Source organism: Vulpes vulpes, chromosome 4 (genome assembly GCF_048418805.1).
Source record: "Vulpes vulpes isolate BD-2025 chromosome 4, VulVul3, whole genome shotgun sequence".
NCBI classification, from domain to species: domain Eukaryota; kingdom Metazoa; phylum Chordata; class Mammalia; order Carnivora; family Canidae; genus Vulpes; species Vulpes vulpes.
This window is the reverse complement of record NC_132783.1, coordinates 85,089,454-85,105,074: the sequence shown is the minus strand read 5'-3', so window position 1 is coordinate 85,105,074 and position 15,621 is coordinate 85,089,454. Positions and strand designations below refer to the sequence as shown.

Sequence of the window (15,621 nt, the reverse complement as noted above, 5' to 3'; positions counted from 1 at the left end):
CGGTAGGGAGGGAAGGCCCAACACTGGCAGCCTCTCCAGCGGAAGGGGGCCTGAAGTCACAGACGTCATCCCCTCCCTGGCACAGTCCTGAGGGCCACCTGGCACCAGGTCTATGGCCTGAGTAGGAGCCTCCAGCTGAGCGGCCACATACAGGGCCCCAGCTCCTCAGGTTTGCCTCCACTCGGTGGGAGCTGGGTGCTGGGCGGAGCCCGCCACCCCCTTGGTCTCCTTCCTGCTTTGCTTCCCAGGAGGGGCAAGGAAGCTCCTGTTTGGTACAGCTGGGACTGGCTGGGGGACCGTATCTGAGGTCTGAAAACAGGAAACAGGCCTTGCGGCAAACCAGGCTTGTCACTGAGCGTAGGCACAGGTCATGCCAGTTCTGTTTGCCCGTGTTTCACAGAACTGTCAGCTCAACCTCACCTCTGCACTGGAAGCTCTCTCTGCTCAGTGGACAACACTTCTGAGAACCAGGCCACTTGACTTAGACCTGAGGAGCTCAAGGTTGGAGCCTACTATTCCATCCTCCCCCTGAAGTCCTGGAGGAAGGTGAGGGACTGGGAGGGATCACTGACCAGAAAAGTGTGAAGCAGACAGCCCTTTGGGAAGGAGGCCATCAGTATGGTAGTTCTTAAAAAGTTCCCACAGAAAGGTGAATATAAAGTTAGGCTCTCCCACACCAACACATAGGAGCAGAGGAGGAGCAGGAGCCAGGTGCTTCACATCTCTTAGACCTCCCTAATCCCAATCCCACAGGAAGATCTTATCTCCACGCCACAGATAAAGACCAAGTGCAAATATTCCGTGTTCTTTCCACTAACTGCCTCAGGCAGAAACGGCATCAGCCCAGAATACAATTAGGTTTGGTTCTATAGGAGACTATCAGAAACAAGGAAACAGGAGCCACGGGGGCCCACAGTTGGCAACTTCCATGGTCCTACACCTCCTGGGAGGTACCTTGCATTTCATGCAACCCTCAGGGACCTGGTGTGTGAACCAACCCTCTCTCCTGCACATTCAAACAGATTAGGATGCACCTGGGTAAATCCATCCAGTTTACTCTTAAATATGCCTTTGACAAACTGGTAACTCATGTCCCATCCCAGTCCGGAGTACTGGACCAGGTAAACTCCAGCCACAGTTGGGGGAAGGCCACCTGTTGGCTCTGGGGCAGCAGGTCATCCAGGGGGCTTCAGGAGTCACCAGGCCTCTGACCAGTTCCTCCCCACCAAGCAGTTTCAGAGTTGTCCGCCAGTCTATTTCACACCTCTCGTGTATGCCAGAAGCAGATGTGCTTTCACACCTGTTTGACCTAGCAATAGGTCCCCAGTGTGGAAAGCTTGCTTGGGCTTCTAACCTCTCATCAGATTCTTTGTGACCTGGAAATTTTCAGTATGTATCATTTTTTTGGGGTAGTGAGTCTCAAAGTACTACACTTTCCTGTTTCTCTCAGGCTTCGAACGATACCTCAGGCCTAAGAGTATAAATGTGTTGAACAAAATCTCTCCCTTTCCTAACCTCTGATCGTGTTTTTCAAACTATCTTCTCCCATCAAAAACATTTGCTCTCCTACTTTTCAAACTAGAATCATCTATCATTCAGCCCAAGTGCGGATGAAGGCCAGTCGCCACAAAGCCTGAAGGCACTGCTTCTGGTCACACACTTAGACCCAACCCTTTCAGTGTCTGCCTAATGATCTCTCACTGACACCTCACTCCACTTGCCTACACCTGGTCCCATCCCACCTATGGCCTAGTTCGCTTCCTTCAGCAATAGCTCACAGGGATATGGTGTGTGTAATACATCCTTCAGCACCATCCCTTCATATGCCTTTCTTCATCACTTCCTCTCCAACCCCTCCTGAGGGGGTCAACAACGGTCCAATGGAATTCTGGACAAACTTACAAACTGAAGATATAAAGGCATATATCCTCTTATTTTACTGTAGTCCAAAAAGCTCATGGAGTTACTTTAGGAACAGAGGACTTTATGGCACAGATTTAGGTAAAAAGCAAAATGCTCACCAGAAAAATAATGTACTAGCTAGATACAAGGGAGATTTGACCCTGGCAAATGTTTAAACTCTGCAAATACTTGGAGTCATTAATTATGTATACTTGTTTTTATTCATAATCTGTAATGTCTGGGGATACCAAAAGTAATTCTAATGATGGCCGAATTTAACAGAAATCTTTTAACCTCATCTTAAAACTTCCACTGATCCTTCTGGTTCAATGGCAATTTTCAATGTTAATAGGAACATAAAAACAAACATGCACACAATTGCACAGTTTTCATAAAGGTCTATTTCATTATTGGTGGGTAGCGCATTTAACAGTTAAATACATTTAAATAATGTATAGGTGACTGCACGACTGCAGTATTGGTAACTAGATAGATAACCAATTTAACTAGAAACCAGCTAACAAGTAACTGTCTAAATATTTAAAATACAGCTCTTGTTCAGATCATCCTTTGTTTTGATCACCTTCTTGGGGGAGGGAGGAGGGGAAGCCTGCTGGTCACACTGGAAATATATTAAGGCCAAATCTTCTGATAACCATTCCCAGAGGTTTCTTTCAGCTGGATTAAGCCTCCAACTCCAGGGCAAGCCCAAGTTTGTGGCCTCCAGCATTAATGCTCTTCCCATCTACCAGGGCAGACAGTGTAAGCTTGACACCTGTAAACAAAAGCAGGCAACCATGATTTGCTTGAAACACTTCAAGAGTCTATGGTCTTCAATTATCACCTCAGAGCCTGCCTGTCCCTTCTCAACCCATCAGATGACCTACTAGTGCCAGCCACCAGAGGGCACTTGGGAGTACCAGAGATACCAGAGAGAATTCAGGTGGCCTCATCCTAGGTTAAGGGATCAAGTAACAGAGCATTAAAAATGTTATTAATAAAGCTCAAAGTGCTCTAGAAAATACAGTAACATTCAATACACTATCCAGACTATCAGACCCTAATGGATGATCATAACTGGACCAGGATCTACAATAAAGAGACAAGTAGGATATAGATTGCATATAATGTATTGCTCAACTAATGGTAATCTCCTTAACTTGCAACAGTAGTACTGTCTTCCAATACCACTAAAAAAAGTCTTCCTCTCAGGATATGCATGTTAGGGCTAATGTCTGTATGTCTGCAAAAACATGTATTGAAATAATTAAAGGAAAGCAGAAAAAAGGGATATATGCAGAAACGAAGAGGGAAAACAAATGTGGTAGATGTTAATTAGCGAATGTTCATACCAATCTTTTGTTTAGGTTTCAAAAGGCCAAAATATAAGTCTGGGGGAAAATCCCTATTTGAAGGGGAGAAAAGTTGCAAGGGCTTTAGAACTTGCTATTTAGGGGCAGCCTGGGTGGCTCAGCGGTTTAACACCACCTTCAGCCCAAGGTGTGATCCTGGAGACTGGGGATGGAGTCCCACATCAGGCTCCCTGCAATGGAGCCTGCTTCTTCTCCCTCTGTGTCTCTGCCTCTCTCTCTCTCTCTCTCTCTCTCTCTCTCTGACTCTCATGAATGAATAAAATCTTAAAAAAAAAAAAAAAACAAGAACCTATGATGTTGGCATCACCTAAGAGCTTGTTAGAACTCTTCACCCAGATCTATGGGATCAATGTGCATTTTAATTTTAGCAAGAGTCCCCAGGTAATTCATGTATGCTGAAGTCTGATAAGTACTACTCTAAAAAATACAGCTAGGTTCAAAATACTACTTTAAAGTAAATAAGACTGGGATCCCTGGGTGGCGCAGCGGTTTGGCGCCTGCCTTTGGCCCAGGGCGCGATCCTGGAGACCCAGGATCGAATCCCACATCGGGCTCCCGGTGCATGGAGCCTGCTTCTCCCTCTGCCTGTGTCTCTGCCTCTCTCTCTCTCTCTGTGACTATCATAAATAAATAAAAATTTAAAAAAAATAAAAATAAAAAAATAAAGTAAATAAGACTATATAGAAACCAAACAATGAAAGCAATGTGTGAACCTTGATTACAGAAATAAACATTACTACAAGGAATTTCAGGTACAAGTGAGGAAAGAGACTACAGAATGAATAGTAAATAATATGGAGTCACTATTAACTGTCTTAGGTATTATGGATATGCAGGAGATCAGAACATTCTTAATCTGAGTAGATGCATGCTGAAGCATTTAGGGAAGTGTCAGGATAGTCACACCTTTCAAACAGCCCAGTAAAAGAAAAAAAAAGGAATAAAAAAAAATTGTGGCGAAAGGTAAGCGTGTTCTTTGAAAGGTTTACAAAGTAAGAAGAGAAGTGAAAAATAATTTTTAAAACCCCAGTCCCATTTATCAAGAATACTTACCAGGCCTCAGAGTCTGAGTGTAGCCCACTCCAATTAAACTAGAGTTGTTGACTTTTGCCTAAAATAAAATGCAAAAACAGCTGTAAAAAAAATCTTTTGACTGGAGAGAGAAAGCTCCTGCAGGTTTCCCTATCATCATGGAATTATGAAGTGTTCCATTTTTATTCATGTGAAATAAAATTTAACACTACCATTAAGCTAAACAAAAGCCAGGTGCCACTTAATTCCTATCCATTAAACTCCTGCAAGTCAAAAAAAAAAAAACAAGACAAAACAAAAAAAAAACTCCTGCAAGCCAAACTGTCAGAACACAATACAGTAGTATAGAAGTAAAAAGGTGACAAACAGCCTCTGGGATGGAAACACAATTTGGAAATTATTCGATGTCTTCACTCACTAGTGACCACTTTGTGCCCAACAAATTAAAAGAGCCTCGGACAATTGGATACAAGTTTCTCCCATTTTAGAACAGAAGTAAACCATGAAATTGTGGTGGGACACTAAGCAATACTTCAAGTATTGATGCTTGATTGGGGCACAGCAGCACCACTTAGGTGGGAAATGCTAGATGTTTTTCCCAAACTAATCCCCAGAAGTCACTCAATGGCACACAGATCCAAAGTTGCCTTCCCTTTTTAGACCATGAGAATACTACATTGCCTGGCATTAAATGTGCAATGCTGCCTTAGACATATATTTGAAGAGAAAGGCAATGTAGCTAGCAGAAAACGGTATACTGTATGAATCCTAAGGCTTTCACTGCTACAGTGTAATTAAGAGAAGGGAAAAATAAATGAATCATTGCCTTGCCAATGGGAAAAGCATTCTGGATGTTTCTCATGCTCTGATTACAACTGCTAACATAAAATAAGAATGGAGCTAAAGCTTCACCGCCCAAATTATCAAAACATGATTCTCAGGAGTGAAGATCACTTTATGTAACAGAAATAACTCATGGAAGGTTTAGCTTTCTTTCATTCCCAGTACATACAGTACAGGCAGTGCTTGACCTGTAAGCAACTGACACACAGGAACAGCTGCTGATCTGCCTGAAACTAGAGCCAGCACCTCTACACTCTCAGTACACTGCACTCCCTCCTACCCGCCGCCCCAAACTCACTATGACTAAAGAAAGAAATAGCAAAAAGCCTAAAGACAGGACTTGGGTGGCCATCCACCCCAATGAACCCAAGATAGGCAGGAGGTGGTCCTTTAGGTGCAGGACTTTTAATGCTAAGGCTGGAATAGTCCCAGGCAAAGCAGGATGAGCAGCTGGTCACCCTAGACAGGAGGGAAATCAAAAAGACATGCAACAAGCCCAGTCCTGGCTCTACCCCTTCTTTCCACTCTCTTTCCCTAGCAATGATCTAAATAAGTCCTTTTTCTTCCAAGCTTCGGTATCTCTACCTGCAAAATGACATTTGTACCATGGACCACGAACACCAAATCTAAAAGATGTTTTGTAAACCCTAAGGCAAAGGCAAAGTAACAATGTACTATTATTCCATGTAGAAAGACAAAGTAACAACTAAAATACTATTACTCCTGGCCTGGGGCCCAAAAACAGTGGCTTCCCTGGGCTTAGATAGGCTTGGAGCTCAGGGTTACTATCTACACTAATTGAGCAGTTTCTGAGGTTAAGCAAACTCCTACGACCTGGTATCAAACTTCTACATAAAATGCATGTATCATTACAAATTCTAATCCCAGTCTATGAGTAAACTAGAGGTCATATGAACCACAATTCAAATTTTCAACACAATTCAATATACCCAAAGATGAATTCCCACAACCAAAGACCCCAATCTAAGCCCACAGTAGTACTCACAGAAATGGAAGCAGTGGGATCCAACTGATATTTGGCTGCAATGCCAAAGCGAGTGCAGTTGGTACCTGATGTCCACGCAAGGTTTACTGAAGTGTCAAGATCTTCACATACTTTCTGATAAATTGATCCTCCAAATTCTGTCCCGTCATTGCTGTAAGATACTTTAAATTAGTGAATCTAGAATAGACAATGTAACATCTATGGCACTAGATTGATATTATAACATTATAGTTAAATAAAAGGCACTGCTCACACCCGTCTGTAGGACTCCACTGAAAACCAGAAAGTCTTAATCCCCAACCTATGCCCAAAAACAAGAGGTCAGGTAAATCGTGATCCATCCAACAGAATTACCACATAGCCACTACATTCATGTTGCAGAATACATAATACTGTAGTAAAATTATTAATATGTATTAAGATAGGAAGGAAAAGATTATAAACCAGTCTTTCTGATATGTATTTACACATACACACATATACAAAGATGAAACTCCCAAACATTAACAACAAAAGATTATATATATATATATCTAGGTGGTGGGATTATGAGAAATTTTGGTTTTCTTCTTTATACTGTTATTTACCAATCCTTTATTTTACAAAGGAAAAAAGTTCTTAAGTCCTTTTCATATATACATTTAATCTGGGTTAGGTAAAAACACCATACATTTTAGGCAATTCCACCAACTCGGCACTTTACATATCACAATTAATTTTTTTATTTATTTATGATAGTCACAGAGAGAGAGAGAGAGAGGCAGAGACACAGGCGGAGGGAGAAGCAGGCTCCATACACCGGGAGCCTGAGCAGGCTCCATGCACCGGGAGCCTGATATGGGATTCGATCCTGGGTCTCCAGGATTGCGCCCTGGGCCAAAGGCAGGCGCCAAACCGCTGCGCCACCCAGGGATCCCCTACATATCACAATTAAGTAAAATGAACACACTGGTAATTCGGCAACATCATAATGTTTTCTAAAAATCCGGAGCACATCAAGCCTCATATAAAATAAACATTTACTCTCTCAGCACCAAAAGTCAGACTAACATTTTTTACTGTACACTTTTAGGTGTGCCCAGAAATGCCCAAGGATGGTGATGTTTTGTGTTAAGAGAAATCCTTTAGATTGTACCTAGATTCGTAAGAGACAACAGGTGATATCAGAAACATCCCCAAGTGCTGCATCACAATATCCCACAGAAGAAATACTCACACATTAGTGTGCAGTTGGAAGTCCCCAGTCCTGTAGCCCACTGCAAAGTTATTTCTTGTCAGCTTTGATTTGGCACTATCAAAAGTCATCTGGTAGCCAGCAAGCCAGCCCTCATAACCAAAGACGGCTGAACCATGGATTGCAGGTCCGGCAAAATCAAAGTCAACATCACAACCAAGGTTTATACACTCCCTCTTGTAAGAAGACTTGATTTTACCACTTTTCTTTCTGGAAAAAGAACAAACTAACTTAAAATTGATGCCGGTGAGAAAGACTTACATACATAACCTCTGCACAAAGGGGCACATTTATGAACTGCAGTGTAACTGGGGAATAAAAGTAGTAGCAGGATAATACTAAGAGGTAAAGGAAATATAGCCCAATGACCTGAAAAACAAGGGTACTTGGAGTTACTGGGCTCCTACCACCATGAAAAGATTGCTTCTGTAAGACTATTAGAAACATGTTAATTACCCAAATTAGTGAGACAATGAAAAGAGGCAAATATTTGAAGGGAAGCCAACAATAGCAATCATAGTAGTCATCATACTCCAAAGGGAGAAACAGAAATTCACCACCACACAGGGCAGTTAAGAAACCTATCAAACATTAAATGTGCATGCATCTTTTCCCTAAAGAAAGAGGAGAGAAATGCTTTAAATTTAAAGCAGATAAAGGAGCACCTGGCTGGCTCAGTTAGTAGAGCATGCGACTCTTGATATCAGGGACTGGAGTTTGAGCCCCATATTGGGTGTAGAGATTACTTAAAAATGAAATTTAAAGCAAATAAAAACATCTGTCCATGCTTACCCCGTGTTTGGTGAAAAGGTGGTATCAAATGTCAGTTTCAAACCTTGACAGATCTATTTTGAAAGAAAAAGAATTTTTCAGCTATATCTCCTTTTTGAAATAAAAAATAAAATAATATAAAACCCATGTTCAAAACGTTACCTGGTCTTCAATTGCGATTTCTGTTCCCAGAGTGTTATCGGTGTTCCACTTTTCTGTGAAAGTCAGACCATACTCACACCATTTATATTTGGTCTCCAAGGTTCCAGTAACTTTACCAGTGTCTGTATTAGATGAACCAGACGTTGAGAATTCCTAATAAGACAATAAATGATTTCATGAACTTTCTTGTAAGCCTAGAAGAATCACTGCCAACAACAACAAAAAAAAAAAAAAAAACACTGATTCACAGTAATTTCACTAATCCTTTTTTCTAGTTTCCCAAATACCTCTAACTCTGCTACTGTATATACAAGAACAACAAATTAACCTGTCAGTTACTAACTGCTGCCTTACTGTACACTTACTTACATTTCCAACCAATGAATGACAAGTTAAACTGTATCTAATTCTCAGGTGAACAAACCTTACAGCTTTTAAGGAAACTTCTGCTAAGGTAATTTTATTTGGAATTCAAAAATTGGTGGTGGGAGGTGGAAGGGGGGGAAGGATGAATGTTTGGGCACTGTATCCAATCTGCCTGATAGTAAATGAAACACTATAAAGGTCATCAGTATGGTTAATCACAGACCCCATACCAAAATAAGCATTCATAATAACTGACAACACTATTAGGAAATGTTTCCTGAAATTTCTTAAAAGGGAAAGCACCCCACCATCGGAATTTATGCCATAATATTTAAAATCTTCGGTAACCCCAATATTCTGTTTTTCTTAGATAGAGTCCTCACCAGATTTTATTTAAAAAGAAAAAAAAAGTAGGGAAAGGGAATAGATTTAATCTACAACTGGTTTTTATTTTATTTTATTTTATTTTATGATAGTCACAGAGAGATAGAGAGAGAGGCAGAGACACAGGCAGAGGGAGAAGCAGGCTCCATGCACCGGGAGCCCGACGTGGGATGGAGCCCGACGTGGGATTCGATCCCAGGTCTCCAGGATCGCGCCCTGGGCCAAAGGCAGGCACCAAACCGCTGCGCCACCCAGGGATCCCTACAACTGGTTTTTATTATGCATAAAATATAAACTATATTAAGTACAACAGATAACATCAGTAAAAAAAATCTAACACAGATATCAATTTGAAGTGCATTATATAATCTTATGTTTGTAGCAAATACAACTAACTTGCAAATCCCTAACTGCACACCATGTGAAAAGGAAGGCACACTACGGAGGGCTTATTGAAATTTAAAATCTGCTACAGAACACCCAGAAATCTAATAATCTTTCAGAGCTCAGTAGACAGGCAAACTTCCAAGATAAAATAATAAAATACCCTCTGAGCATTCTGATTAACAGTTTGTCTTACATACTTTGGCCTATGAAAAGCCAAATCTAAAGACAGGTGATCCAAACTAATGAAGAAGAGAACTCAACCTGAAATTGTGATGCCTGCCAACAGGGAGAAAATATCAAAAACCACGTCAATATGAGAAAAGGCCAATCATCCTTCACTTAGAAAACAGAACATTCATATAACTATGGCTCTGCAGTGAGACAGATTCAATCTCCTGAAACAAAACACTTTGATAGGAATTTCAAGTCAAAGCTTGGCATTCAATGCCCATATTAAAAAACACTGGATTATGTTAGAAAAAAAAAAAAAAAAACGCTAGATATAAAATTAGAGGAGTCCTGGCATCCAGTTCTGGCAGCCATTTACTAAATGAATAACACTGAGGAAAGATGCTTAACTTTTCTGGGTCTGTTTCCTCAATTGTAATAACAAAATCTACCCCTGGAAGATTAAACTGGACTGGCACTGTAAAAACTTTGTACGTTTTCCTGTGCTCTATACAAAAGAAAAGCATTATTAAAACAATATATATGGAGCATGTTCTTCTAGCAGATATGTGGAATGGGGCCTGTATAGAAGTAGCTCTTTTTAATCCTGAGTGACAATGATTAATGACTCTTGAAGCATCACTCCCTGCCATCCGTCAGCATATAGATTATGAGCCAGTCTATATACACCCAAGGAATCCTCAAGACACAAAATCAAGATCACACAGTGGGGCCAGACTTGGGCCAATGACACCACTGGCCAATATCACATCCTTCACTCCATCACCAAATACTTAGGCTTCTACGTTCTGGAATGAACTGGACATCTTTGCAGTTTAGGTGAGAAAACAGAACTGACTCTTAATGGGACTTACTGTGGGCCAGATACATCCTACAAGATCCGTACCATGTTGATATACATTAAATAGAAACATATGGAATCCAGCTCATATACATCCTCCATGATCTCAAACTTTTTTTTTAATCTTCTTACTTTTTAAAGATTTTTATTTATTTATTCATGAGAGACAGAGAGAGAGGCAGAGACACAGGCAGAGGGGGAAGCAGGCTCCCTGTGGGGAGTCTGGCGCGGGACTTCATCTCAGGTCCCTGGGATCATGACCTGAGCCAAAGGCAGATGCTCAACCACGGAGCCACCCAGGTGCCCCATGATCTCAAACTTAATTCCATAAACCCTTCTTAACCCTGTCCACAAAAAGCCTTTTCTCTCCAACAAAGATTTTGATTAACCAATTTCATACCAGATATGTGCTCTATACAAACACTTTTCTGTGTTCCCTAGTTTAAAATTTTGTCTCCCCAACCAGCAAGCAATAAGCTTTCTAAACTTAAGGCCTGAGTGTTCCCTTTTTTGGGAAGGCCTTTGGGTCTCAACTAGTGCACACCAAGTGTTTATAAGAGACCTCAAGAGGTTAAGAATGGTAACACAAAAAACAAAGTCATTGCTCTGTACCTTGAGCAATTAAGTCATTCAACCACAGTGAATACAGGCTTCCTTCCAGACCAAAGAAGCCAAATGACAGATATGATCAATATAAAACCCCAGAAATCCAACTTCGGGTATTAAGAAACATTAATAATTTTAATAAGTATCAGTTACATGCATTGAGGAAGCTAACAATTACAGCATGAATTAATCAAAATAACCTGCAATATTCAATATTCACACACTATTCTCATACCCAAAACAGGATCAATACAAAAAAATTTTGAGGAAGGAAAAAAAAAATGCCACAAAATTAAATTTATCTTATCTTCTTCGAGAGTTAAGGCAGAATCAAGACATTCAAAAACTAAAATATTAACATCTTTAAAAATATTCAAATCAGGACTCTAAATTCACAAAATTCACACAGAACTCTTTCAGAGAAGGCTGCTAGATTATACCCTTTATAATAATTAGTAGACTCAAATTAAAGAGTTAGAGTTAAAAAAAAAAAAAAAAAAAGAGTTAGAGTTATTTTTATGCCCAGATTCATTATGCTTTTAACAGGCATAAAAAGGATTACAAAAAAATATAACAGGATCCCGGACTCCAAGTCTGTAATCTTACTAAGTAAACAGTCCCAAATAACCAGTCTTGTTCCTTGCGCATTTACGGTAATATGGCAAAAAAAAAAAAAAAAAAACACCTAAAAATCAAAATCATAATGAAAAGTCCTCGTAAATCAAATTTCATGCAAATCTCTTAAGACAAAATTAACTTCTGCCTCTTCTTCAAGGTAAAATGGGCAGACATCTTTCAGTGGTGGCTATTTTATGGGTTAAAAATTATATAAAGACTCATCAGGATTTATTAGATAGCTAACACTCACCACACCACTGCATGACTTTGTTTTCACATCCAGTTTCACCAGCCCAAAACCTTCAAGTAGAGAGCAAAAGATAACAAAATTATTCTTTCGTATAAAAGATGCATACCAATAGCTGACTACACATTAAAATAAAAAGACTTCATATATTCAGAGGGGCATAAAAATGTGGGTTGATACAACATATTTAAATACAAAAAATTTTAATTATTCTATGTAAACTAACATACACAGCACAGAACAACTCTACACAGCTCTGCCTATTTTGGAGTATGTGGCACAAAAAATTTGCCAGATCAGGAAATCAACTCACCTTACATCTCAGAATATTCAATAGTTTATTTTATCATAGACATTTAATTTTTTTAAGATTTTATGTATTTATTTTTTTTGCAGCTTTGTTTAAAAAAATTTTTATAATAAATTTATTTTTTATTGTTGTTCAATTTACCAACGTACAGAATAACACCCAGTGCTCATCCAGTCAAGTGCCCTCCTCAGTGCCCGTCACCCATTCACCCCCACCCACCCGCCCTCCTCCCCTTCCACCTCCCCTAGTTCATTTCCCAGAGTTAGAAGTCTTTATGTTGGGATCCCTGGGTGGCGCAACGGTTTGGCGCCTGCCTTTGGCCCAGGGCGCGATCCTGGAGACCCGGGATCGAATCCCACATCAGGCTCCCGGTGCATGGAGCCTGCTTCTTCCTCAGCCTGTGTCTCTGCCTCTCTCTCTCTCTCTCTCTCTCTCTCTGTGACTATCATAAATAAATAAATAAAAAATTAAAAAATTAAAAAAAAAAAAAAAAAAAGAAGTCTTTATGTTCTGTCTCCCTTTCTGATATTTCCCACACATTTCTTCTCCCTTCCCTTATATTTAAAAGCAACAGCAAGAGAGCACAGGCAGGAGGGGGATGGGCAGAGAGGGAGAAGGAGGCTCCTCCCCAAGCAGGGACCCCGTTGTGGGGTTCGATTCCAGGAACCTGGGATCATGACCTAAGCCCAGGGCAGACACTTAACTGACTGAGCCACCCAGGTGTCCCTTTAATAAAGGCTTTTAAAATAATTATCCCAAAAAGATTATCTTCCTTTGGGATTAATAGTCTAAATAACAAGAAAAATAAAGTAGAAGGGGTGGTATGCGGAATAAAATCTTTAAGAAGAAAACCCAAATTCATTTGGAAAAACTCATAACCCACTGGGAATCACCACAAAAGCAAAACAGTAATATAATTGCAGTCAACCAATTATATCTGAAGGAAATAAAAGCACAGTTTTTTTTCTTACAGGTAAAATCCTTAAGGTACAGTTTGAAAAACCTGGAGAGGAAACTGGAGTAGAGGGAAATGTGGATTATTCCTGTACTGTCTTAACAAAACCGTCATTTAAAATGTTATCTCATGAAAATAAATAAAATAAAATGTTATCTCATAAATGTAAACTAATACAGCACGATATTTACAATCTGGGGATCCCTGGGTAGCGCCTGCCTTCTGCCCAGGGCATGGTCCTGGAGGCCTGGGATCGAGTCCCACATGGGGCTCCCTGTGTGAAGCCTGCTTCTCCCTCTGCCTGTGTCTCTGTCTCTCTCTCTCTCTGCGTCTCTCATGAATAAATAAATAAAATCTTTAAAAATATATATATATATATTTACAACGTGAAAAAAAACTATTAATTTCCCTAAGCAGTCCAAACACATTTTCACTTCTGATCTGGAAAAAAAAAAAAAAATTCTTACCAAATCCTTTGTTGAAAATATCTCTGGCAGCTTTGCCAAGGTCAGCATAGGATGGAGGAACACACATTGCTAGTGGGAAGAAACATTCCAGGGTTAACGTTCCTGTTCTCCCACTTTCTAGTCCAGGAACTAGATTATGACCCACTACCACCTTTAAATTCAGGCAGTCCAACTTGCTGGAGGCGTTTTTGATACTACCAGGAGCTCCAGAAAAACTATACTTTAGTGATCTATGAGATTATCACCAATAAAGACACACTGCCAAAATGGACGACAACACCACCACCACCACCACCACCACCACCACCACCACCACCACCACCACCACCCCGTGGCTATACAAACCCGGGAGATTCCTTCCAAAGCCCAAGCAGCAGACTTTCTATTCCTAGGTTTAAACAGTACCGGCAGCCTCACCTCTTAGGACCCAACCAGTACAAAGGATCAGACACATATACACGTAAGTACATCTACACACACGGACAGATCTGCAGAATTCACTGGAATGGTCTGATGTAACCAGACGACATAAAACCCGAAACCTAAGACAAAGCCTTCTCCCACCTAAAAGAATCTCTTGGTATCCTCAAGGAGTTCTTCTTAAGCCAACATTCTGGGGCGGGAAGAGAAAGCTAAAGAACGCGTTGGTGATTTACAAGGTTGGGACTCCCGGGGGGGGGGGGGGGGCACGATCATGTAGGTTTCACTCAAGCGTCGACATCAACTCAATATCAGGTGGCACTTGAGGCATATTAATAGGACTCTCAAGACCTCCGCCAATGCTGCGCGGCCTCAGGGCAAGCAGCCTGGCCGGGTCATGCCGGCCCATTCATTCTACAGCGCACGTCCACGCCCACGGGAGCACATGGAATGACCTTGCGCTCTCACAAGGGGGTTACTACTTCCTCTAGAAAAGCGACCCAATCCTCCCAAAAGCCGACTCCCACACTGAAGAACTGTCTGCTTCTGGGTTCTCAAAGGCACGTCCGAGACACTAAAGGTGAACGCCGCCCGAGACCAAGTCCCCCGGCCTCGGCCCCCCACCCCATCCGGAATCCCGCCGCGCAGCCCCTCCGCCGCAGGGCCAGTTGCGGAGGGTGGGGTGGGGGTGGGGGTGGGGGTGGGCGTCACAGAGTAGAGCAGCTACTGCAAGGGGCGAACGTCCCCGCCCTTGGGAGAGATTCGGGGAAAGGAGTCGCGGTTTTCCGGTCCACCGGCTTGGACGCCCCCAGCCAACCCCGCCCCATCCCGTAGCGACCTCGGCTCTACTCACGCCGCGCGCAGCTCTGCCCGTAGGTCGCCATGGCGAGGCCACAGGAAGGGGTGATCTGCGGGAGGGACAAGAAGTGCGGTCAGCGCGGGTCAAGGGGCCAGAAGGCGGGGGGCGGGGGGTCCCCGACACAGAGGCGAGCAGCCGCCGGGCAGCGCGGCCATCTTGGGGAGCCAGGGCCGACCCCGAGTCGGGCTCAGGCGTCCTGTGGGCCGCCGGGGCCGAGGGGCCCCAGGGACGCGGGCGCGGCGTACCTGGTGGTCTCCGGAGAGGGGCCGCTACCGCCGCTCCGCTCGCAGCTCGGGCTGCGGGGCTCGCTCAGGGTCGGGCTGCAGCTACCCCGGCTGGAGGGCGAAGTGAAGGAGACACCGTTCCGCCCGCCGCAACCCTGTCCTCCCCCCCGCCAGGACCCCGCCGAGGCCCCCGCGGCTGTCCGCCGCGCCGGCCCCCGCAACGCCGCCCGCCGCCCACCCCGACCTGCTCCAGGACGCCCGCGAGGACCGGAGGCCGCCGTCTGCCCCCGGGGCGGGCTGCTCGTCGCCGTCGGCGGGGGCCGGAAAGGCAGAAACTGCCCGACTTCGGGTCAGGCAGCGACGAGGGCAGCCCCAGGGGCGAGGGGGCGGGGAACGGCGGCGGCGGCGCGGGAGGGACTGCGCGT

At 42.9% G+C, this 15,621-nt stretch overlaps 1 protein-coding gene across 1 annotated transcript; it reads right to left on the bottom strand.

The window, feature by feature from the left end:
• Positions 1-2,283: 2,283 nt before the first annotated feature.
• VDAC2 (voltage dependent anion channel 2) lies at positions 2,284-15,383 on the bottom strand. The gene is made up of 10 exons (XM_072756315.1): positions 15,218-15,383; positions 14,967-15,021; positions 13,694-13,762; positions 11,965-12,014; positions 8,324-8,476; positions 8,183-8,235; positions 7,373-7,600; positions 6,157-6,307; positions 4,329-4,386; positions 2,284-2,677 (listed from the first exon to the last, which is right to left on the bottom strand). Exons 2-10 carry the CDS (start codon positions 14,995-14,997, stop codon positions 2,586-2,588), a joined length of 885 nt encoding a protein of 294 aa, XP_072612416.1. The 5' UTR covers positions 14,998-15,021; positions 15,218-15,383; the 3' UTR covers positions 2,284-2,585.
• Between the last annotated feature and the right edge of the window lie 238 nt (positions 15,384-15,621).